This window comes from Bacillus rossius, chromosome 16, assembly GCF_032445375.1.
Source record: "Bacillus rossius redtenbacheri isolate Brsri chromosome 16, Brsri_v3, whole genome shotgun sequence".
Lineage (NCBI taxonomy): Eukaryota > Metazoa > Arthropoda > Insecta > Phasmatodea > Bacillidae > Bacillus > Bacillus rossius.
In genome coordinates, this window is record NC_086343.1 from 4106314 (window position 1) to 4133331 (window position 27018).

The 27018-nt window shown below is 40.1% G+C and overlaps 2 protein-coding genes across 6 annotated transcripts; one reads left to right on the plus strand and one right to left on the minus strand.

The window, feature by feature from the left end:
• LOC134540009 (vesicular glutamate transporter 2-like) lies at positions 1–20608 on the plus strand. Of its 5 annotated transcripts, none has more exons than XR_010076380.1 (11): positions 2654–2788; positions 4529–4755; positions 7162–7392; positions 8993–9077; positions 10106–10326; positions 10604–10750; positions 11998–12130; positions 13164–13319; positions 14674–14759; positions 14893–15092; positions 18723–18803. XR_010076380.1 is itself a non-coding variant. In XM_063382428.1 (10 exons), the coding sequence occupies exons 2-10, from the start codon at positions 4600–4602 to the stop codon at positions 18933–18935; spliced, it is 1428 nt and encodes a 475-aa protein (XP_063238498.1). In that variant the 5' UTR covers positions 1–90; positions 4529–4599; the 3' UTR covers positions 18936–20608. The 5 variants fall into 5 exon arrangements, 3 of the variants coding, with proteins under 3 accessions (XP_063238498.1, XP_063238496.1, XP_063238497.1); XR_010076381.1 differs by having other exon boundaries at positions 2656–2788; positions 14953–15092; positions 18723–18796; XM_063382428.1 differs by lacking the exons at positions 2654–2788; positions 14893–15092 and adding an exon at positions 1–90 and having other exon boundaries at positions 18723–20608.
• Positions 19953–27018, minus strand: LOC134540287 (histone-lysine N-methyltransferase PRDM9-like). Its single transcript, XM_063382945.1, has 4 exons — positions 26935–27018; positions 25330–25591; positions 23433–24215; positions 19953–19957 (listed from the first exon to the last, which is right to left on the minus strand). The coding sequence occupies exons 1-4, from the start codon at positions 27016–27018 to the stop codon at positions 19953–19955; spliced, it is 1134 nt and encodes a 377-aa protein (XP_063239015.1).

A 27018-nucleotide genomic window follows, 5' to 3' on the forward strand; every position in this document is an offset into this window, starting at 1 on the left:
TGACTTTCGTATTTCGTTCAGAGATTTGACTTGTTTCAAATGGAAGAATTGTTTGAAGAAACAGTAATACGAACAGTTTATCTTTATGGTGTGAGTATTTCAACAGTGAGTAATATTTATTTAGAAACATATCTTTTCTCTCTCTCTCTCTCTTTCTCTGTCTGCCGTTTTACCTCTGACGGTATACTTGTTTGAATTGCCAGAGATGTTTCACTTCTACGTGTACTGAGTTACATGCTCTATTTTTATATGTAATATTGATTATAACGATAAGTTTTGGATTGTTATATATTACCTTTTTTTATATTTGAGACCATAAAATATGGCCTTTCTGATAGTTATTGCAGTTTTATAGGTAAGTACATTATGAAAGAAAAAAATTATAAATAATAAACATCATTTATTATTTTACTTTAAAAACTATTTGTAGCAGTCAGCCACTATTAATAACAAGGCATTCCATTAACTACTTTGTATGGTCGAACAGAGCTCAAATTTTTTTATATCGAAAAATATAAAAAACTTATGAAAAAAATGGTTGTAAACGAGATGGGTTCTTTCTGATTGATTTTCTTACAAGAGATAATTGAAGTTTATCAGATGATGTTGTTGATTAAACACAAGAGGATACCTGTATTTTCAAAAATTCTCAACGCAAATTTTACTTATAAAAATTAAATTTTTCCTTCTTACATTAAAAAAATAAATTATAAAGTTATGTCTAAAACTTTTGTTCTCTTTGCGTATAACTGGCAACAGAGCACGCTGAGCGCTAACGGCAGATATCATGTATTGGAAAGAGAGGGTGAATGCAACACCGCAATCTACAGACGGGACGCGCTATTGCTTTGTGTTCGCATCCCCAACTCGACGGAGGTGAGCGATTTGCGTCCTTCTCGCCCGGGTTGGTTCGAATTGCGAAACGCGGGCGCTGCAATTCCTTTGATTCGACCGCAGGTCAGCTGAACGGTCAGGGGGAGGAGGGGTGTTAGTGATGCTGGATTGGGTTGCCTCAGTCTCTCGCTGTAGTTTCTCGAACTGGAGTGGCGTATCCATTTCCCTGCGAATCTGCGGAGCCCTCAGAGGGAAGCAGTTGCCATTAGATACACCACGTTAAACAATCACGCAACGGTAAGGGCTCTGTCGCACTCTCAACCTTCTTCAGCTTTTCGCTTCCAAAACCTTCCAATTACGTGAGTGTGTGTCGAATAAAGGTGACGATTATGACCAGTGGCGTAGCCAGGATTTGTGTATGGGAGGTGTTAAGAAGCATGCCCTCCCCCCCCCCCCCCCCCCGAATTAAAGCGGGGGGTCCCCGGGAAAATTTGTATTTTAAGTTGTAAAATAGTGCTATTTTAGCAGTTTTCGGTACTTAAATTTAAATATTGTAATGGTAAAATTTTTATTAATTTTAATATGAAATTTGTTTGAGTAATGAATAAGACATTAATTAAAGATTTGGTGCTAAGGAGGGGGGGGGGGGGTTTTGAACCCCTAAAACTCCCCCCTGGCTACGCGCCTGGTTATGACGTCACTGAAAACGTCACCAGCACAGCCATGTTTTTTTTTACAAGTTGGTTTGCTCGAGTTTTCCAATCAAGTTGTTTTTTTTTTTTTTTCATATAGGACAGGTTCTGAAATATGTTGGATGCAACATTGAGAGAAAGGTTATATTTCCTGTCAGACAACCTCATCTATAAGCATCACGTTCAGTTTTAAAGAAATTGGCGTGGGTCAGTTAAAAAAAAAATTGGAAAATTTTCAAAACTGTAATTAACGTTTGTTCATTTGCTGGATAAAAAAATATATACTACTACTACTACTACACACCAAATTTTACAAAAAAAAAAAAAATATCATCTAATGGACTTAACACTGGTGTACCAGATACGAAAATGATGTTGTATTAGGGTTAAACAATGATGATTTGATGTTATAAAACGTGAATAGAAACGAAATCACTAAGCATGTGGCTAAGATCAGTTGCTTAATGAAGCAAACCCGAGCAGCCGTTGCTGCTTCATCGCCAGTAGCGGACCCCAAGGGCCGAGCACCCCAACTTGGCATCGAACCCCGAGGCCCGCTGAATGCAGCCCCTAACCTCATGTTGTGTGCCTATGAATAGAGACCGGAAAAATTCGCAGATTCATTTCGCGATAGTCTGAAATTCATACACGTATACCTTTAAGCTGCTCTTGCTATTGGCTCACTGTTCGTCGGGGCGACTCTGGGCCAATGAGAAACCCTCAACCAAAGAAGTGTGGAATCTCGGGCAAACCAGTTGAGACGACTCACAAGTCAGCAGCCAACGAACTGGCCGTTATTTGCCCCGAGTGTACAGAGGTACTGTGTAGACTATCCTGGAGGTCATCGAACCGGCGAATTTTTCAGGTCCCTACCTATGAATAATCAAGTTTTTGACGGGGGTTGTGAAATAACTGAAGCGAAGCTCGCTGACTACAAATGGCCTGAGCTACCAAACCATGTGTGGATAACATAAGACGTGTAAGAAGTGAAGCGTACGAAGGTCCGTTGCCGTCGGCTGCACAAACACGCAGACATACGGTCGCGCGGTTTAAGCGCGGGGAAGATAACAACCACGCACGTTTGTGAGTACTCGCGACACATTTATAGATCGAGGACGCGTGCGAGATGTTTGAAGCTGACGTAAGTCACGCGCTTTTTAACAGTAACAGCTCCATTGTGGCCCTGACAGAGCGCAATCTGGTCTCGGTTCTGACGCGACGAGCAGGCTGACTGCGGGAGGAAAGAGCCATGGCCAAAACAGGTGAGGATCTCCGAGGCGCTGTTGGAGCACTTAAGCCCCCCGCCTACCCGGGCACACACACGGTGCGCAGAGCTTCAGGAAAAACAACTCGATTTCAAAACTAATCAAGATATCCGAGTGGAGGTCTGTTTACGAAAAGCATTTAAGAGTTCGCTGAGGGCCGAAAAAGAACTTTTGATTTCGGATTAAATTTTTAAACTGTATTTCTAGAAGAGTTAAAATTGCTAAAACACATGTTTTCGGAGTATTTATTTAGGCGTAAAACAACCGGTACGTTTTCTTCAAAGCACTTAAGGGACTTGCATTACACCTGTGTCTTCATTCCTCGGCCATCTAATGTTACAGTCACCGCTCAGATCTCACAGTTATCCAGTGACGACGAGAAGACTGCGCGCCAGTCCAGAGGAGACACCGCGCTAGAAGCACCAGCGAGCGTCGCGCTTATCATCCCGCCTCACTAGCACACATACACCGCTGACGAGGCGGGTCCCTTAAGGGCGTTATGGTCCGTTTCAGGGGCATCGTTTTACATTTACGTTCCCACGTGGTTAAACTTGCCAACGTTTTGAATTATTCAAACTTTCACAAATTGAAATATATATGTATCTCATACTTTTTGCATAATTAGCTGGCAACATTGCATTTTGATTTTTTTTTTTTTGCCGTGCGGACAAGGAGAATGAAATGGAATACCAAACTCGAACTTTTAAAGTTTAAAGTAAATTTTACTGGCGGCGATGTGATATGGTTTAATGTCTTTCAGAAGACAAAAAAAAATTGTTTAATTTTTCCCCTGGCCTTTTTTAAATCATGAGAATTTTTTGATTTTAAAAGGCTGAATAAAATTGGTTAAATAACTAGTTTAAAATTTTGTACAAAATCTTTACAAAATAGTGTTGTTCAATTTTTTTTTATGATGTTCTTCCTTTTGGTACTCGTCAGCGCTACCACTGGTTGAGGTTCCGTGAAGATGTAGAGACTTGTAAAGCTGTACACAGTGTGACACCGGTTCAGCCAACAGTTACGTAGTCCTGGAAAAATGAGTTCTTACAGTGTTGGAGGTAATGTTTTATAATCTATGTAGCTTGGCTTCTGGGTTGCAGTCGCGTCCTTGGGGCGAATAATTCACCGACGTTTCGGGTCGACATTGCAGTCATCAGGGAGCAGTTGTCAGTAGGTAACTGCTCCCTGATGATAGCGAACTGCAATGTCGACCGAAACGTCGGTGAATTATTCGCCCCAAGGACGCGACTGCAACCCAGAAGCCAAGGTACTTCAGACAATGGCCCGTGAGAGCCTGCGAACATTATTGTTTGTTATTGTATGATACCATGTAGCCTACCCTTTCTCCCCCGTGAAAGAAGTTGCATCACGGAAAAGTCACCCCGTTTGGGTTGGGTACATTGTTGGTACATTGTTGGTACATTGTTGGTACAATGTTGGTACATTGTTGGATCATTGTTGGTACATTGTTGGTACATTGTTAGGACATTCTTGGGACATTGTTGGTACATTGTTGGTACATTGTTGGTACGTTGTTGGGACATTGTTGGTACATTGTTGGGACATTGTTGGGACATTGTTAGTACATTGTTGGGACATTGTTGGTACATTGTTGGTACAATGTTGGTACATTGTTGGGACATTGTTGGGACATTGTTGGGACATTGTTGGTACATTGTTGGTACATTGTTGGTACAATGTTGGTACATTGTTGGTATATTGTTGCTGTGGGGGCAGACTGGGTGTCGGCCAGGACGGTGCTGTGGTGGCTGGTATTCACCGGCACGGCCGTCAACTACGTCATCCGCATGAGCATCAACATCGCCATCATCGGCATGGTGCGGGACCGCAGCTCCGGGCCGGACTCCCTGGACACGGCCGAGCGCTGCTACAACGCGACTGCCGCGCGCGCCGCTGGGAACGCCACCGTCGCGCGGGCCTCCAGCCTCGTCGACACGGTCGAGGTGCGGCCATCTTGTTCAGAGCCAGTCATCACACGGGGTAGCCTTCTTTTCACGGACGAGAGAGTCAAACTCCCGATCATGCATCTTCTGGTTTTTTTTTTTTGTTTTGTTCATTGTAAATAAATATGGCGGTGTTGATAAAAGGAAAGACCATAAACAAGGCAACGTTAATTTATTTGTACGCCGCCATATTTTTCGTTTGCCGTGTGTCCGTGGATGTTTATTTTGGACAGCTCATGGTAACTAATGGTCAATTAGGTTAGGTTAGCTACATTATAAATACTTTAAAAAATTGTGGAAGGTTGATTTAGTTAGGATAGCTACATTAAAGATACTGTGAAATCATTTAAACGGTTACCTAGCGCTGGATAGCTACATATTAAAAAGTTATTTGCTAAGCAACCATCAAATAATTTTACATTTTTTTTCAATGTAGCTATACTTACCTAATATAACCAACCATCTACAATGTTTTAAAGTATTTATAATGTAACTAACTTATCCTAATCGACCGCAAAATTTAATGCCACTCCGGTTTATACGATGAGATAGAACGGTGTATGACGTATGAGTACCTAAGCTACCTCCTAAATAAATACACCTGTTGTGGTAAGGGAAAAAAAGTGAGCATGAACTTCGGGTGTGGCTCTCTCGTCTGTGAAATAAAGGCTTCCCTAGAACACATACACAATACAGACCGAAGAGTTACAGATAACCTTCTTTGGCAAGTTGCTCTGGTTGTTAATGTTTAAGTGTTGACATGTAGCTGGTTTTATTTATTTATTTTCAATAAGTTATGTGCTTTGTATTTTCTGACTGAAGTAGGTAAAACCAACTGTTTATTTAAATGTACAGTGGCTACCAGTTTATATGAAAAGTGCATTGTAAGACTTTTATTAATTCTGTGTGTCATATAAATTCATACACAAGACAAGAAGATAGTTCTTAATATTGCTGACCTTCCTGGTAAAGAAAATGAAATTCTGCTTTGGAGGATAGATGTATCAACACTGCATTCAAATTCAAGTACTTAGGCCTATATGTTCACATCACAATGCATAAATTAAAAAAAAATACCGTTTTATTTATTAACTACTGTTTACTTTTTTTATTAAATTATAAAACTTAAAATCTATGTCCCCAAATTAATCACTCTTTCATTCAGTCCACAGTTTATCCTCTCCTCCCTACTGCTGGTCTCTTACCTCGCTCCTCTGTCCAGACACACTGCCTCACATTACTCTCTCGTCCGTCGCATACGACACAGTCCCGATGCACCATCCCCACTCATGAAGCCACTCACCTGAGGGGTCACTCGTTCTCTTTACGTCACTGCCTCGGAGACTGGCATCAACGTGTTTATACCCCTCAGCACCGTTCTGGAATGGTCTCACACACCTTTGAAGTGTGGCGTCATCAGGGGTCGACTAGATACCCGAAGCCAACAGAAAAATGGCGTCCTAGTTACTCCACTTCACGCAGGTGTGGCTCTGGAAACATGCCGAACCCTCCAGAGCCGCAGAAAGTTCTCCGGTTTCAATGAGCAAGTGCCATGGAAAGGATTGGAGTTGGGGGGGGGGGGGGGAGGGTAGGTATTTGGCGCTGTTGCTAATCGGATTAAGCGTGTAGCGCTAACGGACCGCGCCCCTCCCGCAAGCAATCACGTGGTCTGGCTGGAGAGATGATCTGTATGGTTGTCTCGCATTAATTATTTGAATATTTCAAATGTCAAATATTCAGTTAACTAAAAACTGTAACTTTATTTTTACTTAAGCTGGATTTACAATAGCCCGTCGCCTCCATTTGTCCTTCATCCGTCCATCACGTGACCTGCAGTCAATCTGCCCGTCTGTCCGTCTGTCCGTCAGAAGCCTGGAAAGCTTTAACTTTTGACAGATGGACGGATTATATCTATGGTTTGGTTGCACCAGTCAACTGTCGCAATAATACAGACCTGTGGAGGTGTTTTTTCTTTTTCGTTCAGTTGTTTCGCGCGGCATTTCGGTTGTTAAAAACTCACGTCCAAACAATTCATTCACGACTCTGAATTCTCCCGAAGTTATGCTAATGCAGCACATATACAAGACGACAAATATGGCAAACATCATCGATTTAAATCTCTGAGATAAAAAAATCATGAAATGTTGGCAGCAGAGTTTTGGTAAAATAACGGATGGATGAAGTCATGTTGTTTATCGTTTGAGTCGAAGCGTGGTGTAGATGGAGGATGGAGGCGACGGACTATTGTATTTCCGACTTTTCACCGCTATGTTCTAGAGACGTTCGTATGTTTGTATTCGTTTTTTTTTCATAACCAAATGTATCAAAACACGAAGTGGTTTTTATTTTTGATCATAATGTCATGTCTCGGACATGATGTGTCTAGCAGGTGTGTGGTCTGCGCAGGACAAAGTGGACTGGGACGAGTACCAGCAGAACCTGGTGCTGGGCGCGGCCTTCTGGCTGTACTGGCTGACCCAGGTGCCCGGCGGCGTCCTCACGCACCGCTACGGCACCAAGGTGGTCCTCGGCGCCGCCAACTACACCATGTGCCTGCTGGGGCTGCTCATCCCGTTCGCCACCTTCAGGAGCTTCCACCTGCTGATAGTCATCAGGGTGCTGCAGGGTTTCTCCGGGGTGAGTGTCAACATCTTGTTTCCATGGGGATGGTAATTGGTCATCTGTCTGAAGTCATAGTCATCATCAGCATCGTCTTCGCCATCAGGGTGCTGCAGGATTTCTCCGGGGTGAGTGTCATCATCTTGTTTCCATGGGGATGGTAAGTGGCCATCTGCCTGAAGTCATAGTCATCATCAGCATCGTCTTCGCCATCAGGGTGCTGCAGGGCTTCTACGGGGTGAGTGTCATCATCTTGTTTTTCCTGGGGATGGTAAGTGCCCATCTTCCTGAAGTCATAGTCATCATCAGCATCGTCTTCGCCATCAGGGTGCTGCAGGGTTTCTCCGGGGTGAATGTCATCATCTTGTTTCCATGGGGATGGTAAGTTCCCATCTGCCTGAAGTCGTAGTCATCATCAGCATCGTCTTCGCCATCAGGGTGCTGCAGGGTTTCTCCGGGGTGAATGTCATCATCTTGTTTCCATGGGGATGGTAAGTTCCCATCTGCCTGAAGTCGTAGTCATCATCAGCATCGTCTTCGCCATCAGGGTGCTGCAGGGTTTCTCCGGGGTGAGTGTCATCATCTTGTTTCCATGGGGATGGTAAGTTCCCATCTGCCTGAAGTCATAGTCATCATCAGCATCGTCTTCGCCATCAGGGTGCTGCAGGGTTTCTCCGGGGTGAGTGTCATCATCTTGTTTCAATGGGGATGGTAAGTGGCCATCTGCCTGAAGTCGTAGTCATCATCAGCATCGTCTTCGCCATCAGGGTGCTGCAGGGTTTCTCCAGGGTGAGTGACGACCGTGTGTACTGTCATTATATTGTATTCGTGGGGATGGTAAGTAGTCATCTACTTAAAGTCGTAATTATCAGAATCATCAACAATATAAACATTATCAAATTATCTACTTAATCTTAAACACCTTCGTCATAATCATGTGCATGGGCAAAAAAATTAAATTCTTGTATCTTCAAGTGATGGAATATAATTATATGCATTTATTTTTAATTTTGTTCTGTATTTTCCGATTGTAAAACGAATCTTAAGGCACTTTTGTTTCGTAATCTTACTTAAACTAAGTGTATTTGTCTTGGAGGGGTCTGGGTTAGGTGAAGACTCTAAGTGTGTCTCAGGCTGAAGCCTATATGCCTAATATAGCTGGGTTTCAGTCATGCAGGAGGGGTAGCATGCATCATATGCTTTGTTTGAGAATTGGCCATCCATGGCAGAGATTGATACTGTGGCTAAATGACTCTCTTGCATTGTGTTATTATTTTTATTTCATTAAAGCAAGACTTCTACCATGTGCATAATCCTGACTAGCCTAACCACTCTTAGGAAATGAGAATATTTTGTATCTAAGAATATAATCACATTTACCTTTATGGCTATTTTATTATTTATTTAATGTAATTTTTTAGTTGCAATTAAGTATATTTGCCATTTCCTACCATCTTGAGAGTCTTGGTACTATTTTACTGAGTACCTACTTCGCAATTCCATGAACGTCGATCTAACTGCATTACGATCATAACAATGATACAGTTATATGTCTGGCTGGAATGTTGTTAACAGAATTACAGGCGTGTGCTTTCACAGTCACCCCTCGTGCCAACAGGGCTTCGTCTGGCCAGCGCTACATGCCGTGACAGCGGCCTGGATTCCTCCGAACGAGAGAGGGAAATTCATTTCGGCCTACACAGGTGAGCTATCGTACACACAATTAACTTCTGTTATGCCAAGTAAAATTATTTGTGAATGTTTTCACGTATTGTGCCGACTAGAGTTGGTGTCGGTGATGGATTTTGATTGCTGTGTGAAGTGTCACCTTAGAAGATAGGTGTTGATAAAGATTTTTTTTGTTGCTGTAATCATTTTCGTTAATTCATTACATAATTTAATGGAACTAGAATAAAATTAATTTGACTTTATAATTATGATTTAATAAAATTTCTTGGACATATGCCATTGCAGGTTTGCATTGTTTTTCATGAAGAAAATTCAAGAACGAAAATTAACAAATAAAATGAACAGACCTAAATCAGCTACGTCAAACAGATAAACCCAACCGTGCACCTAAAGAGGTATTATGGACAACAAAATGACGACAGCACAGACGAAAATGTTCGAACTTAAGTATCAGACAGCACAAGAATTCCTTGGAAGGAATTTAGTCATAAAAAAATGATAGGTAATAGCACAGTGAGTTAACAACGACGAGACAGTTTCAAAAATAACAGCAAATTCAGGCAGAAAACAAAACCCTAACAACACAGCAAGTAGACAAACACAACGATGAAGATAAACAGATATTACGGACAACCAACGCGACAATGCCGACGAATACAGTTGGTTTCATATGGCAAAACAGTTGCCTCTACTGTGTTTGTCGGTGTTGCCGTCGTTATGTTGTCCATATTACCTGTTTAGATACATCGTTGTGTTTATCTGTTTGACATAAATGATTTAAACTCGTTCTATGTATTTATTAATTTGGGTTATTGAATTATTTTTTCCCGTGATAACTGGAATGGCATGTGTCCAAGAAATGATTCGTATGTGGGCTCCGTACGCGGGCTGAACTCGGACTGAACTCGGACTGAGCTCGGACTGAGCTCGGACTGAATTCGGACTGAAGTCGGACTGAACGCCGACTGAACTCGGACTGAAGTCGGACTGAACTCGGACTGAATGCGGACTGAAGTCGGACTGAACTCGGAATGTTCGGCAGGCAACTCCCTTGGCACCGCGCTGACGTTCCCGCTGTGCGGGCAGATCGTCTACTGGTTCGGCTGGCGCATGGTGTTCTACATGACGGGCGTTCTGGGCACCGTGTGGCTGCTCGCGTGGTACCTGCTCATGTTCGACTCGCCCGCCCAGCACCCGAGGATATCGCAGGCCGAGCGGAGGTACATCGAGGAGAGCCTCGCCAGCTCCCACACCGAGAAGAAGGTTAGAAGCCATAGATTCGCTCTAGCAATAGAAGAGAATTTGTCTGATTGTGTGATCCTGTAGGTCACGTAGCACACGCACAGTAAGGCCTAGAGTCGTGAAATTTGGTACATAGATTCTCCAGGTGTGTCTGTTACTTCGCATAATGTACTGGGGTATTTTTTTTCATCAATTTGAGATCAATTTTCACTGCTTGAAGCAACATGAAAAGTCTGTTCAGTGCCATAAAAAAAAATTATTCTCAAGACTTGTTAACTGTTAATTTGTTTTTTTCCAGTTACGAACACCATGGAAGGCCATTGTGACGTCTGTCCCCATGTGGTTGTTGATATTTACGCAGTGGGGTAACCTATGGTGTCTGAACCTAGCTCTTACCCAAGCACCGACTTACCTGTACACCATCCATGGCTGGAACATACAGATGGTGAGTGAACCATCTCTGTGTGGGCAATCCTGTTATCCTGTGGCGTGCTACATTGCACAAAGTGTGTTCAAAGCTGTGTCTGTACTAGAGATGTAACGAATGTAAATTTTTAGGAATTCGCGAATGCAAATACTTTTCAAATCCTGAGTTGGTACGCATTGTTGGAGCGACTGCCGCTCGTCCTAGAGTCACCCACTGCAAGCTTCGGAGCGTTTATTTTGAAGTTTAAGATTCTTCTACTCAGTTTGATCATTAACTTGTTTTTGACAATTTAAAAATAAAAAATATATATTTTTTTTTATTTTGAACACTAAATTTCTAAATAATGTGTAAGTAAATACTTATGAAATTTTAAGAGAAGAATAGGTCTTTGTTCGTTTAAATTAAATATTTTTTTTTTGTTTTATAGTGAAAAGTTTATTATTGATAATATGACGTCTGAAACTTTATTACATATTACCAAAGGTTTAATTAAAAGCTGATAAAATATATAATCACAAGGTTACCTTAGTGGAAAAAAACATATGTTATTTCTTTAAAACGAAGTAAGGAAAAACTTTTCAAATAAAAATAATTAATTCATATTTTTATTTTTTATTTAATTTTATCTTCACATTTTAAAAACATAATTTTTTCTGATATTCATAAACACAATATTTCGCATTAATTTTGCGAATGCGAATATTCGTCACCTCACTAGTCGTCACATCACTAGTCGTCACCTCACTAGTCGTCACATCACTAGTCACCTCACTAGTCGTCACATCACTAGTCGTCACATCACTAGTCGTCACCTCGCTAGTCGTCACATCACTAGTCGTCACATCACTAGTCGTCACATCACTAGTCGTCACCTCGCTAGTCGTCACATCACTAGTCGTCACCTCGCTAGTCGTCACATCACTAGTCGTCACATCACTAGTCGTCACATCACTAGTCGTCACATCACTAGTCGTCACATCACTAGTCGTCACATCACTAGTCGTCACATCACTAGTCGGTGCTCAGCGCGAGGCTCACCCCTGCCTTGTCGCCCGAACACAGGAAGAAAACTTGTCGAAAGCGAAACACCCCAACCAGGCCGGGATTCGATCCTGCAATTCTCGGCTGACCGCCAGAAACTCCAGCCACTAAGCCAACAGATTAGACTTCTACTACATAAAGTAAGTGTGTTGGACCTTTCATGAGTCCTGAACTGACGCCATTTGAGCGGTGATGGTCGCTGTGAATTGTGGGACTGCTTCCAGACGGGCGTGATGTCCGGAATACCCCACATACTGAGGATCGGCTCCGCTATTGGTTCGTCTGTGATCTTCGACATGCTCCTGCAGAAGGAACACCTTTCACGGACGGCGGTCCGAAAATTAGCTGTAGCAATATGTAAGTCACTACCTACCATGGATACACAACGAACATATGAATTCATTATTTACTCAATTTTGTATAAAATGCCAATTCGTATATAGACCTGTGCATTTCTGATCAATCAGATTGAATTCCGGCCTTAATTGAAAGTCACTCAGGCATAAATCAATAACTTGTTTGCTTACTTTTAAAAAAATTATTTTGACTTAGGGTATTTTTAAATGTTTGGGAAGACACTGAAAACAAGAAAAATATTTGTCATTTGAATTCAAATGGATGTTGCGCATTCCCTCACATTATTTAAAATTAAAAAAAAAAATAGGGCAGCACACCAGAACAAAAAAATTATGACAAAATAAAGTTTCCAGGACATATCGACCTATATGATACTCATGTATTTTTCACAATTTTATTTTTGTTCTGTGGGTTCATTAATTTGGATTATTCTGTATTTAGTTATTTTGGATATTGTTTGACAATATAAAACATCCATTTAATTTCAAACAAACTGCCTTCATTACCCCACATTGATTAAAGTGAGATGACCAAGGTCAACAAAACTTTTCTGTAGTATATTTATAAGATAAAAAGTAGGCAAATATTCAGTACCAGCCACAGTTCCACATGTTGAAGTCACAATTATGTACCTATGATGCCTCTACCTTCAACCCAGCTTATTGTTTGTTGTGTAGGCCTAAGAATATAAACAACTATAGATTGTGTGTGGGCCTACTGAGTTTCGTTACAACAATCACATACATTTCTCAGCGCAGGTCATCATTATCATTATCATCTTCCAGCCTGTGGCTTGGTCAGCAAATTAAAATTCCTCCATTTTCCTCTGTCTCTCCGCCATTCCTCATTCACCACTTTATTCCAGTCTTCTCCTCTCTCCTGCACGCCTTTAACCATCTGCTCTCCTCGCCTCCTCCTTGGTCTTCCATTGGAGACTTCTTCCTGTGACCTTCAACACCCACCATTTTCCTGGGCAACATGTATTTTTCCAATCTCTGGACATGCATGTGTTCTGTTCTATTCCTGTGTCCAGGCTGCATTGGGCAAGGACTCGCGATGGTGGGAATGGCGTTCAGCGGCTGCAATGCCGTGATGGCCATGGTGTTCATGATGATAGCAATAGCCATACAGAGCTTGGACTCCTCGGGGCAGATGGCCAGCTTCGTCGACCTCAGCCCCAACTTCGCCAGTGAGTGACAGGGAAGAATTGAAACACCACAGAAAATTTCTTCACCGAAAAAAAAAAAACTGCAGGGATTGCCATAAATTGTTCAATCAGGGCTGTTCTTCTCGTCGACATACTTTGAGACTCCCTGTCAGCGACAATAGAAGCTTGCAAGCTACCCGACATCGTTATACGTATGGGAACATAACCTCACTTTCATAAATACACTTGAAGAAGTTTATAAACACAATTTCAATCTCTAATATTCACAATAAATAAATTGTTTAAATTATATCAAACAGTAATCAATAACAATCACTAAAGTGTATGATTTAAAAGCACATGTATAATTTGTCGCCGGCAGGGAGTGTCTCCTGGACTTTTTCATGGGAGATTTTATGAGGCCATGTTCCCATATGTATATTTAATTTGCATTTTAACTGATAAATTATTACATTATGTACTATTTAATAAATAATTATAATTAATAAATTAGAATAATTATTCAGCATGTCTATTGATTTTTAATTTTTAATTAAAAGTTATATCAATTATTTTACTAATTAAATGTTTAATTGATACACATGTTTATGATAATATTGAATACTGATTATTTATGTTATTTAATTTGATTGAATTTATATAGGTATATTATCACTCAGTCCCTTTATTTGTATTAATTATTTTCATGCAAAATTAAAGTTTGTTAACTACCCCAAGTAAGTATAACTTCTAGCATGCGTGCATGAGTACACACACCCTTTTTTTTAAAGATGAGTGGCATAATGAAAAGTTTGACAGTCACCAGCAGGGGCGTAGCCAGGGGGGGGGTTTAGGGGTTCAACCCCCCCCCCCCTCCCACCAAATCATTAATCAATTTCTTATTAATCACTCAAATTTCATATTAAAAATTAATAAAAATTTTACCATTACAATATTTAAATTTAAGTACCGAAAACTGCTAAAATAGCATTATTTTACACCTTAAAATCCAAATTTTCCCAGGGGAGGACCCCCGGACCCACCGCTTTAATACGGGGGAGCCATGCTTCTTAACACCTCCCCATACACAAGTAAGCCAATCATCTCGCTGTATTTTATTTTATGCAACCCCTAGTCGTTGTGTCGTTGTAATTGTTTGTTTATTGGTAACCACCAATGAGATGATTAGGACAAGACAAATTATATCCATGTCTTACCCGGGATCCGAACCCAGAACCCCCGCATCGTAGCCCGGTGCGTTGCCGAATACGCTATGGAGGCCGGCACCACTTAATCATCGTAGATTCTCTCTTGATTTAAAAAGTGTTCGTTTTAGCTCAGTGTCCGTTTGTTAATGCATGTGAATAACGTGTTTCTTTTTTTATTCTTATTTCAGGTATACTGTTAGGGATTGCCAACGCAGTGTCTGTCCTCACTGGATTCGCGGCACCCACACTTGTTGGGCTGCTCACAAAAGGAAATGTAAGTGAGCGGTTAACAAGAATATTAATGGCCATTATCTATAACAACACTTTAAAAAATGTTTAACTGGCTATTCGTCAGGTGCTTGGTAAAAAAAAAGCACTTAGTGTAGTTCTTTACTTGACTTACTTAGGGCGGTATTCCAAGACGTTCGGGTGAGATAGTGAATAACAACACAGCCTTGTTGGGACAGGGAAGCCTACAACTCACGTTGACGTCGTCCGACCGAAGGCTACCCTAAAGCCCGACCTGCAACCGCCAGTATTCAACTCCGCTAACGGAACGCGCCCCTAGCCATGGCCCACCCGAGTCAGGCGAGTCACCAGCACCAAGGTAGAACCCGTAAACAGTATTGAGTATTAATTTAAAGTTGGTTAACGAAAGTGCGACGTAGGAGTGCCCGGGCACTCACGTGTGTGATACGTCGATACGTGTGTGAGTGTTCCCCTGGCGGCCTTCTGCCTGAATTAGTCAATGAAACCATATGACCTAATTATTCACCCCTTGTGTTACGTTATTACCCCCACCAGAGCAATCCGGCAAGAGACGAACAGTCGCTGGTGTGACGTAAAATTTAAATGAAATAATTCCTAAACATAATAACTTCAATTGTAGAAGAGACGAATGATCTTGATTCAGCTTTAATAATTAACGTAAGAATTTAATACCCTTAAATTCTCTTATTTAACATGTCACATTGGAAACCAGCGTAATGAGGTCAACCCTGGCGCGAGGGCCACCGAGCCTCGGCCGGACGCCATGACATGACGCCCGCCCACGTGGGAAGATAAGAGTCTAGCGGCAGCAACGCTACTTCCTGCAACTGGCTGCAAATGACGCACCGCTCACGCTCGTTCCGGGGCCGGCGGCGTGATCCTGCAACGGGAAGCCTTCTTTTCACTGACGAGAGAGCAAAAGGTCCGATCGTGAATCTTCGGTTTTTTTTGTTCATTGTAAATAAATATGGAGGTGCTGTTAAAAGGAAAGACCATAAACAAGGCAACGGTATTTATTTGTAATCGTTTTTAGAGGAAAATACCTAATTTAAGAAACGTACTTTATGGATTTGTATATTTTTCATACCGTATAAAATCTAGGAAGTCTTTGTCTTCCACAAATATTCTCGAGACGCCCCATATTCCCTTGCAATTTTACGCAACTTGTAATTTTCAGGTAAGGACATGATAACTAATGGTCAATTAGGTTAGGTAGCTACGTTATAAATACTTTAAAACATTGTGGACGGTTGATTTGGTTAGGATAGCTACATTAAAGATACTGTGAAATCATGTAAACGGTTTCCTAGCGCTGGATGGCGACATATTAAAAAAGTTATTTGCTAAGCAACCTGAGGGTGTACCGGTGTTGAGGTGAGAATATCGGTGGAAATTAATGGGCGCCACCACGTGAGTGGGCACGTGGACCCGGCTGAAAGACTCTAACTCAGGGCGTTACGTGGCCCGTGTGTGGCGAGATATTAGCCCTCCTGATTTTTTTACATGGCTCCTGTCCCTACCTAGGCCCGATCTCAGCGTCGGGCACGCTCCTAATCATCGCAGTGGGCTCTCAGGGCATCCCACATGCCACGAACCAGGTTAAGGACCCACGTGGTCCCCCCGAACACAAAACACGCAACTCAGTTAATTGGTTTTTATTCTACTCACGGTACACATCTTTGCACGATCCTCCGTTGATACAACTATAAAACGCCCGAGGCACGAATCAGATTAGGTGAGGAGGCGAACCACGCACGTGGCCGCCTCAAGCCGTTACTTAATACACCGATGAGATAAAAACTCCGAAGAGTTAATAATTATTACTTATACAGTCTCTCCGACTGAGAGAGGCCCCGAGGATGAAAAGAAAACGATTTGGATAAATTAATTTACAGAACTATTAATCGGTGAACCAACGGTGATGTCCTCGGGGTGTCTGCAGAGACGTCCGCTCTCAGCCGGCTGTAGAAGGAGACTGGGAGATGAGCTCATGGCTTGCGGGTGGCAACATGGCGCCTTTCGCGCCGAACACAATTACCGTTACAACTCAGCTGTAGCGTGCCCCGGGTTACTATTAAAAAATACATAAATTCCTTTACAATAATTATTAAATTACTTCCATGTCTAGACCATCTGTAATAATTACTTATAAGAATAAAACATGGTTCAAATGAGTTGCATGCTAGTTCCTCCGTCGCCCGCTAGGGAGCGTCCTTGTTCGTGCTTGCACTTATTAAATAATAAAAGATTATGAATTTGTTAAATAAAAACACATACATGCATAGCCATTGTTACACTGTTTTGGGGCGGAAAGAAAAAGAATTACAATATGAATTAATATATATTAGGGGTGCGGCGCACTGCATCTAAGCGCCCTCTTGCTGGGCTAGCAACACACGCACACACGAGCGGGAGGTTTGAACAGAGATGGTGGTTGGGCGGTGTCATATCGGGCTCAAAGGGGCCGCAGGCCCGGACGACATCAAACCATACAATGATTTTACAGTATTTTTAATGTAGCTATACTAACCTAATATAACCAACCATCCACTGAACAGTCTGTGTGGCTTTTTTATACTGGAGAGAAAAAACGCGCGCGTAAAAATAAAAAAAAACATCCAGGGGGTAGGCGTTCCCGATCGGCCAACTTCGGAAAGGTTCGGCATTTACAGCCAGTTGCAGGAAGTAGCGTTGCTGCCGCTAGACTCTTGTGGGAAGATATCGCCGGCAGGGAGTGTTCGAATGTAAACAAAAGAGTTTTTGTGCCGAGATTTTTATCCCTCTTTTCACGAGCAGACAGGTATCACCATTTCAACTATAAGTATACTTATAGAAAAAATAACACAGGCTCAATATACTTTTTAAAACTTATCAAAAAATAAACTGCCAAGCTTTAAAGTTGTTTTTCAGCACTCAAAACAAAAAATTCCTTTGTTCTGTCCACGTGCCTTACCGCAAGACCGTCAAGGCCACAAAACCGGTACTTCACACCACAATCTCTCATTACTCCTGCGCTGGCTGGCCGAGTTTTTCCAACACTCCCTCCCCTTCTTCATTAGGAAGTTTTTCCCTTCAAATGCCCTTCTGACACGCCTGGTCCATCCCCAGCCTTCATCACTTCCACCCCAGTCAACTACTTTTTTACCAGCCACAGATTTCCAAGCCAAACGACCCAATGATGATAATAATTCCATTATTCTGAAGAGTTGGGTTTTTGCAAGACAAAGGATCCTTTCATTATTTAATGGATACAACTATCTATTCACTTTTATTAAATACCTTTTAAAAATAACTTGCCTGAAATTATTTTTTTTGTGAGTCGAATTATTTTTTATATAATTTTAATTTCATATTTATATAAATTAACATGTCACTTGGTTTGTTGTGTGTCCTTTAACTAAATAAATGATGATTTGATGTCTGTCACCCAAAAATTTTAATTAAAACTTGCTATTCAAGAAATTATAAATTAACTATTGAATACACGGTATTTATTAAAAAAAAATTAGTTTGATTAACTTTATTTATAATATCACTCCAGTTCTTATATTATTTTATTTCCATTGATTGTTTGCATGAAAAATTAAAATTAGTTTTTGACGTGATAAATGTCTTATAAATGTACGAACGCCGGCTGCACTCACGGAAAAGCATGACTCATTGCCACGTTCCGCCTGAGCCGAGCGTGCAAGAACCGGCCAACCACCGTGCTATAAAATATTCTATAATATCAAACAGGTTAAGGCGGGCTTTTTAAAAGCAGCCAATTGAAAAAAAAAATTTGATATGACGTCATCACGTAAAAATATTGTCCGCGAACCGGCTTTACAGACAACCCCCTTTTTTTTTATTGTGCCAAGAAAGCATACCTTGTAATGCGCGTACATAAGTGCACGCACCCCATTTTTAATTGAAGTGCTTGAAAGGGTGCGGTGCTCAGGGGCCATATGTTCGCTCGTGCCCGCAGCAAACCACGGCAGCATGGCAGCAGGTGTTCCTGGTGTCAGCGGCCATGGTAGTGCTACCTGATGTGCTACACCTGTTCTTTGGTACCTCCGAGCTGCAGCCGTGGAACTCTCCCGAGGCCGACGGCACCGAGATGGCGGACGTCAAGGAGGAGCTGCAGAAGCTCAACGTCGACGCAGAGCTCAAAGAAAACGACGGCGAAGAGAAGAAATAGCAGCTTTGAATACATACACTGTATAGAAGTCGCGAGCGGATAGGATTTACTCCACGTTTTTCAGGAGCGTGTGATGAGCAGCTTGGGAACTTCACCGCTGCAGTGCGCTGCCGTAACGCCGTGTATCGTCTTAGGTTGTTATTTACATGTTAGAGCGCAGCACTGTCGCCCGCTGTCATTCCCCGCACCCCCCATCTATCATTCACTGCAGCTCAAGGTCGTTCAACTGAAGGGGGAAGGGGTGTTTGAAGAGTTCGACACTTGTCCGCTAGGGACCACCACAAGTCGATGCCCTAGAGATGGTGGCGATTGCGGCGGTGAATCAACCAACTACCTCAAACCGTATTGGAAATTTTAACCTGGGCTGGCGACTTCTATACAGTATATATATTCAAAGATAGCAGCCAGCGGTGTCGAGATCCCCGTCCTCGCTTTGCAACCCAGCTGTTGTGAACGCCCGGGGGCCGTAAAGACGTCACTGGCTTGCGTGTCCAGTGTCACCATCACCTCTATGTGCAAGGTTGTGCTTGTTTGCGGAGTGTGACTTTTTCTCTGATGACTATGTCGCCTCGGTGCACACGACCAATGAATGCCTTCAATCGTTTGACGTTCTTATCTAAAATCCCACCTATTTTAACATACCTACGCACTTAAGAGGAAGAACAAATAAACTGGCACAGGTCTAATTTCATGCATGTGATGTTTCTTAAATGATATTTTAAAGCCAGACTTCACAGTACAGTATTTGGTAGAGCTTAAATAAAATATGGAGTTTTAAAATTCTACACATTGATGTACCATGGGTAGGTGGGTCCATGTGGCAGTGTGTTGGAAATATACTTTGAGTGTTCAGATAGTAATTAAATTCAAAACAAGCTCACAGGTTTGAAGAATTAACTGAACATATTAGAAGCATTTTAACATGATCAAAAAATTTTGTTTAGGCTACTTGTACCAGCTGGATACATGCAAATCTATGATGCACAATTGCAATTATATTATTTGTACTACAGCAGTTCAACCTGAAACCAACCTCCGTGGCTTAGTCGGATGCACACCCGCACGATGTGAGGGGCTTTGGGTTTGAGTCCCGGACAAGGCATGGATGTTAATCTATGTACTGATATTTGATTAATGATATGATAATAAAAGGCTTCGACTAAGAAAAGGCATCTAGTGCTGGTTGTGGGCGGAATCCAATAGCCATTCAACCAATTAATAAGAATAATAAGATAAGTTCAACCTGAAATTATAAGGTCATCACTTTGAGACGATTGCTGCACATTGCCACTGCACAGAAGACATACCAGTTCAGAGCCTTGCATGTGAAGGCGATATCGCAACTCCATCCTCATCATGCTTTGAGAATCAGGAGGCGTGTGCGAACTCGACCAAAGAGCGTAAACAGTGATTCCTAGCCGACAGTACACCCAACTCTTTGAGTTTAGTATGACTCTTCACATATAGGTAACTGCTCCCTGATGATGGCGACTGCAATGTCGACCGAAACGTCGGTGAATCATTCGCCAAGGACACGGCTACAACCCAGAAGCCAAGCTACTTCAACAGTGAATTTTGTTTGATAGCAAAGAGATTAAATTTTCAGTTTGTTGTAACTTTAGCATTGTTCACTATCAATTAAATTGCAAGAAATAAAAACTGATTCAAACATATAGGTTTTTTTTTCAAAGATTTAATTTTATGAAGTAAAATAAATAATAATGCAATTTTATAACAAGAAACATACATAAACAGATTTATACATACATGCATTTAAGTACAATATTACTTAAAACTTAAAATATATAGTACAGAACCACTGTTAACATCTTGTACAATATGACTGTGTTTAATACTGATTTCCCGCTACTACAAAGCTTTGTTTCATTTTGTATGAAATAGTAATAAAATATACCTAAGAAAAAATAATTTATAACAACTTGACAAAAATTTATACAAATGGCATAAATTTCAAAAATATTTAAATTGCAAAACAAATTTAAATTAAATCTTTAAATAATACATGTATAAAACAAAAATAGAAACAAACATAGTATGTATGACTATATAACACTGATTTTTACCTACTACGTAATTAAATTAGCTATTAAATTTCATCATCTACATTAGGATTGAAATCATACAATTGAGTACATTTTAACAACAAACCCACATTACTCAGATTGCAATGCTTATGTTTATGCTTCTGTTGGCCACACACTTTGTCATTAAAAGGAACTTTTTGTTGCCAGTTGAATCATTATTTTATGAGAATGTTTTAAATTATTGAACTGTGCAGAGTTTCACGTAATAAAGACACAATGACATTCAATTTATGTACACATTTTAATTCTGTTCCTTCCATGATGATACGTCAACTAAGAACTTAAATATTTGTTTCCATAACAGTTTTTTTTAGTTTCCAGTACAACTAGCCCCATTCACCTCCAAACAAGTCCTTCAATTTCCGTCAAGTAATAAATGTTTGTCTGCTCTACATAATTCTAAGCTTTAACTTTATCCATCAATGCACAAGTGTCTAGTTGCAGACGTATCCAGGGCCGGCACGTCCATACAGGCAAACTAGGCGACCGCCCAGGGCGCCAAGTAGCTGGGGGCGGCACAGCACGACACATAACAGCTCATATAATATGTTTAACGATTATTGAAACACGATGAAAATGGATTTTTGTAACAGTTTGGAATGTTTATATTGATATAAGTAATTATTTAAAGTCCACGGTGACCTGTTTATGATTTGTAATAAGTAAAAAAGTAAAAAAAAACACAAGCCTGCTTACATTTGATTGTTGACAAAATCTTAGGCTTACGTGATGTATTTTGAGGCAAGGAAAATTTTTTTTCGGGCGTCCGGCCCGGGGGGGGATTAAGGTTTTTCGCCTAGGGCGCCAATTTACCTTGCAGCGGCCCTGGACGTATCCAGACACTTGTGCATTGAAGGATAAAGTTAAAGCTTAGAATTATATAGAGCAGACAAACATTTATTACTTGATGGAAATCGAAGAACTTGTTTGGAGGCGGTCACTAAGTAAATATGGTCTAAAAGGTTTGGTTGTAATCCTTCCTGTAACTCAACATGCTATTTCTTGTAATTTTGTTATCATCAAATGGAACTATTATACATCCCCTAGTTCTTAAGTTAATTTTTTTGTTTAATAGTAATGTTGAGACACGTAAGAATATGACTGCGGCAATTAACTTGACTTCACTCTGCTGTGTAACTAAGTCATTAGTATTGCAATGGTGCTGAATCGAGCATACAAAGGAATTGGTAAATGTAATGGTTTTTGCAGTTTATACAATAAAGTGGCTCTCATATGGCAGATTATGCCATTATGGATGAGATTACTGAAGTTGAACTGTACCTTTGGCTACTACAACTGGGCTACACCTGCCATATTGAATTTTTAGTATTTTGCTAGTTTCGGAATTTTAATTAGAAATATTTTTAAAAGAAGAATGTAATAGATAATTTTTTTTTTTTTTTTTTTGTAAAAGCTAATTTTTTGTTACCCAGCTGTTTGAAACCCAGATAATGTAGGTACTTCTAGGGACTCATAAAATATAATCAATTAGGCAAAAAAAATTTAATAAAGAATATTTTTTAGACTTTGCAAGTACCGGAAACTAGTAACAAATATCTTATGTCCCAAATTTTTACAACAAAAAAAAATACACTGCATTAACAATGAAGCATGCATAGAAATTGGGCTGGATGAGCGATAATGGCTTGAAAATAACTAACCCAAAATAGTAAGTGAATCAGGCTTTAAAGAGAATATATTACCAATAGCTATACAGATTTTTCTTTGGAATGTGAATAAATATACTTATTAAGTAACATTTTAAATTTTGTTTTAGTTTAAAAATTAATGTATGTAATTTTACAAATTCTAAAATTTATATGTTTTAAGCCATTTCACTAATACTGCTCAATGTTATGAGATAGCGTGCAAAGCTGTGTTCTGGAACCAACCAAACAAAACTTTGTAGAAATTCAAATAACACACATTTTTGAAGGCCCTATGTAGTTATTTGAGTCAACTTGTGTAAATGATATGAAACAGCAAAATTATGTTTACCATCAGGACAACATTCACTCTTCAGTTCATGCTAATTCAATGGTAAACCATTCTGTCACTGCCCTTGTATGTATTCAAAATATTATAAATAATTTTTGATTATTGTTATCTGCTTAATGGGCATAAATACTACGAAAAGTTTACTGTAATGTAAAAGTAATAAAAATCTTGATTTTCTATGGAAAAAATTAAATTTTAATTTTTTCAAGTTAAATTGATCCTCAACTCAATTCTCTAAAACCATTTTTAGGTACTTACATAATTTTGTGTCTGGACAACATAAACATAAATTTATATCAATAAAATGTTCATACTAAATCTACACTGACAGAACTTTTGATGGAGTGTATGTGAATATGTTTTGTAAGGCAATTTTTCCATGCAAAGCAACTACCACACTGCTGACACTTGTATGGCTTCTCTCCTGTGTGTGTTCTCATGTGACTTGAAAGGTGACTTGTTTGTGCAAAGCAACTACCACATTGCTGACACTTGTATGGCTTCTCTCCTGTGTGTGTTCTCATGTGTCTTGTAAGGTTACTTGTCCGTGCAAAGCTACTACCACACTGCTGACACTTGTATGGCTTCTCTCCTGTGTGTGTTCTCATGTGTTTTGTAAGGTCACTTGTCCGTGCAAAGCAACTACCACACTGCTGACACTTGTATGGCTTCTCTCCTGTGTGTGTTCTCATGTGTATTGTAAGAGTACTTGATTCTGTAAAGCAACTACCACACTGCTGACACTTGTATGGCTTCTCTCCTGTGTGTGTTCTCATGTGTATTGTAAGAGTACTTGATTCTGTAAAGCAACTACCACACTGCTGACACTTGTATGGCTTCTCTCCTGTGTGTGTTCTCATGTGTCTTGTAAGGTTACTTGTCCGTGCAAAGCTACTACCACACTGCTGACACTTGTATGGGTTCTCTACTTCTGTGTGTGTTTGAGTATTTGTGTGATTGGCAGACTTCGCAATGCTCTCATTGTACTCACGCTGCATAGTTTCAGATGTTGTCGCCAGATCTGTAATGGCTGATGTGTCAGCTACTGGGATGAAGTCCGGAACACTGGTGCCAACTGTGGTACTCCGAGGTTTCTTACGACAGAATTTACTGTGTTTGCTGAGGTACAGGGGGCTGCTAAAGCTGGTACTGCAGTACCCGCAGGAAAATGCTTCATCTGAAAATAACACACATAACGTTAAGTTTTGCTATCAAGTATGAAAGGTAGTAATAGAGTTTTATAGTCATGGCAAATTAATATCATATGTTGGTATTATTGTCTTTAAATTAAAATATTAATAAAATAAAATTATGTACTGAATTTGTTTATTTGAAATATAGAAATGATATAAATTAATAGTGATCAAACAAAATGTTGCATAAAATACATTAAATTATTAATTTTAAGTAATGACTTTTAAGCACACAAATTTTTTTTGATCACACTGATATATGAAATGTAACCTTCTACTCTATACATTTATTACTCAATTTACCCACTGCCTGTGGTGCTTTTTATGTAAATTTTGCTTAAAATGCTTATGTAATTTTACTTTGAAATTATTTCCCCACACAACTCACAAGTATTAAAGACTTGTGTGACTGCCAAGCCTGTACTCAAGGCAAAGTCTGGGAAGAGGATCTCTGTATTCACACCCTCTCGAAATTGTACTGAGCAAAGTTACTTGTGGCTTTTGAAGTCACACTTTAATTTTTTTTTTGTTGGTTTTGTGTTAAATTATTAAAAGTGTAATATTTTAGCTATTAAATTAAAAATAAATGGCCTTAAAACCTTACATTATTGTGCTGGTTCTCTTTAAATTGATTTTCCAAGAAAATCATGTAATCATTCATAATTTAATTCACATGAGTTAAATTGAGTTATATTTTACGGCTAGCAAATTACTTTTTGTAAATCATGGGTATTCTTCCGAAAGTGACTTGTGGCAAAGATGAATAAGTTGACTACATCAATTTTTTACTAACAATATTTTATTTATTTATACTTGTTCAAAATAGAAAAAATTTAATTCCTTTGTCTACTGATTAAGATAAATGACTTGGGCATTTTTGCGAGTTATACTTTTGTCCTTTATTAGGCAGATTATAATTGAGTCTCATTTTTGCCACTTTATGACTGGTCACTTTTGGCTGTAGACTAATGAAATTACAGGAACAATCCTTAAATAATAGTAGTGATGATGGTAAAATCAAATCGCGAACATGGCATGTGGGAACGAGCCTTGTGCTATCATAGAGCTTCCCGCTGGGAAGTGCAGTCCTGTACTCACTGCTGATTGGTCCGCGGTCGGGCCGGTGGAAGGCGACCTTGCCGATGCCCAGCTCCTGGCCGTACTCGTCTCCGTACCACACCAGCAGCTCCGTGTGCGTCGGCACGTCCTTGAACGTCCGGTAGTAGATCTGCTTCTTGTACTGGAAGGCTATCAAGTTCTGCTCCTCCTCGTAGCGGGCGCAGTTCACGTATCGCATCCAGTTGGACACCCTGTGGTCCCACGCGTCCACGCAGTGAGTTGAGCCCTGGCTGAGTTTGATCTGGAAATCGCGAAGGTATGTTATTTAGGTATTCATTCTCGGGTGTTAGCTTTTTCAATGACTGCAGCTACGTATAAATGGATGAGAATATCGCCAAAAACATTTTACCATCATCAGAGCAAGTTATTCGCCGAGGTTTTACAGGAGACGAGAACAGATCAAATCACTTCTGGTGTAGATTTTATGGAAGCTTTCATTTCAGTTTCTGAATTATTTCGTAGTCTGCATACACTGAACCTAATTGTCTTTAAAATAATGAGGTTGCTTCTTGCTAATGCTGACAGTTGCACCATACTTTGTTGGATATGTGTTTAACATTTTGAACGTATTAAGTTACATTTAATCCCAATAAGTTTTAAAAATTTATCACCTGACATATGTAAGCAATTTCACTCTTTAAATAATATTTCCCATTAAGTATTAATTTCTAAGATACCTCAAGAAACCACTTAAAAGGGATTTACTGTGTTGAGGGCACAAATTGTAAAATCTTTTATTTCTTCCTACCATTCGGCGAGTGTGCTGGAAGAAAGTAGAAGTCAATATGTGTGTACACACATTGCTCTATGTGGCCAGCTTGGAGTATCATAACTAAGCTCGCCAGACTGAAAGATCTGGGACATGCAGTTTCACTTTTGTTTTATTGTATATGTCTGCCTGTGATCACCACCATCATTCATTCTCCTTCCCCTCCTATCTTACTTCTTTATCAATCCTTCTTTTTTTCTCCTTCTCCGCTATTTTCCCTGGCTTCAAGTTCACAGCTTGCATCAGCGAACTGGTCTGCCATTTTCCAGCTGCTTTGCTTATGTTCTACAGTTCAATACAAGACAGTCATATTATACATTGTTGTTGACTCATGCTCTCTAGTCGTTTGATCCCTATGTGCTAGGGCAAAAACTACCTATTTTGCTGGGATAATGTTGTAAATGTGATTGTGAATTATAGATTAACAAAGTTTGCTGTTTAAAATTTCAATTTTTTTTTTGACGTATTAATGTCATAAATTGATGAACTTTGGCTGCACTCACGAAAAATTGTCACGTTCCGCCTGAGCCGAGCGCGCAAGAACCGGCCAACCACCGTGCGAGAAAATCTTCTAAATTATCAAACAGGTTAAGGCGGGCTTTTTAACTAATTGTTTGTGATTATATTTAAACAAATTATTCAAATTAAATTTGCAAAAATATGCAAAAAAAGTATGCAAATTTTCATCAATGTTTTCTTACGACGTTATCACCTAAAATTATCGTCCGTAAACCGACTTTACAGACAACCACCCACCCCCCCCCCCCCCTTTTTTTTCAACATAGATGTTTATTTACAAAACAAGGTCCACCTACCTGCCAACCATAGCCGGTCTTGTTGTTGAGGTCGGTAATGGCGCCTTCGTAAGGTCCGAACATGATTCCTTTCTGCAGCTCCAT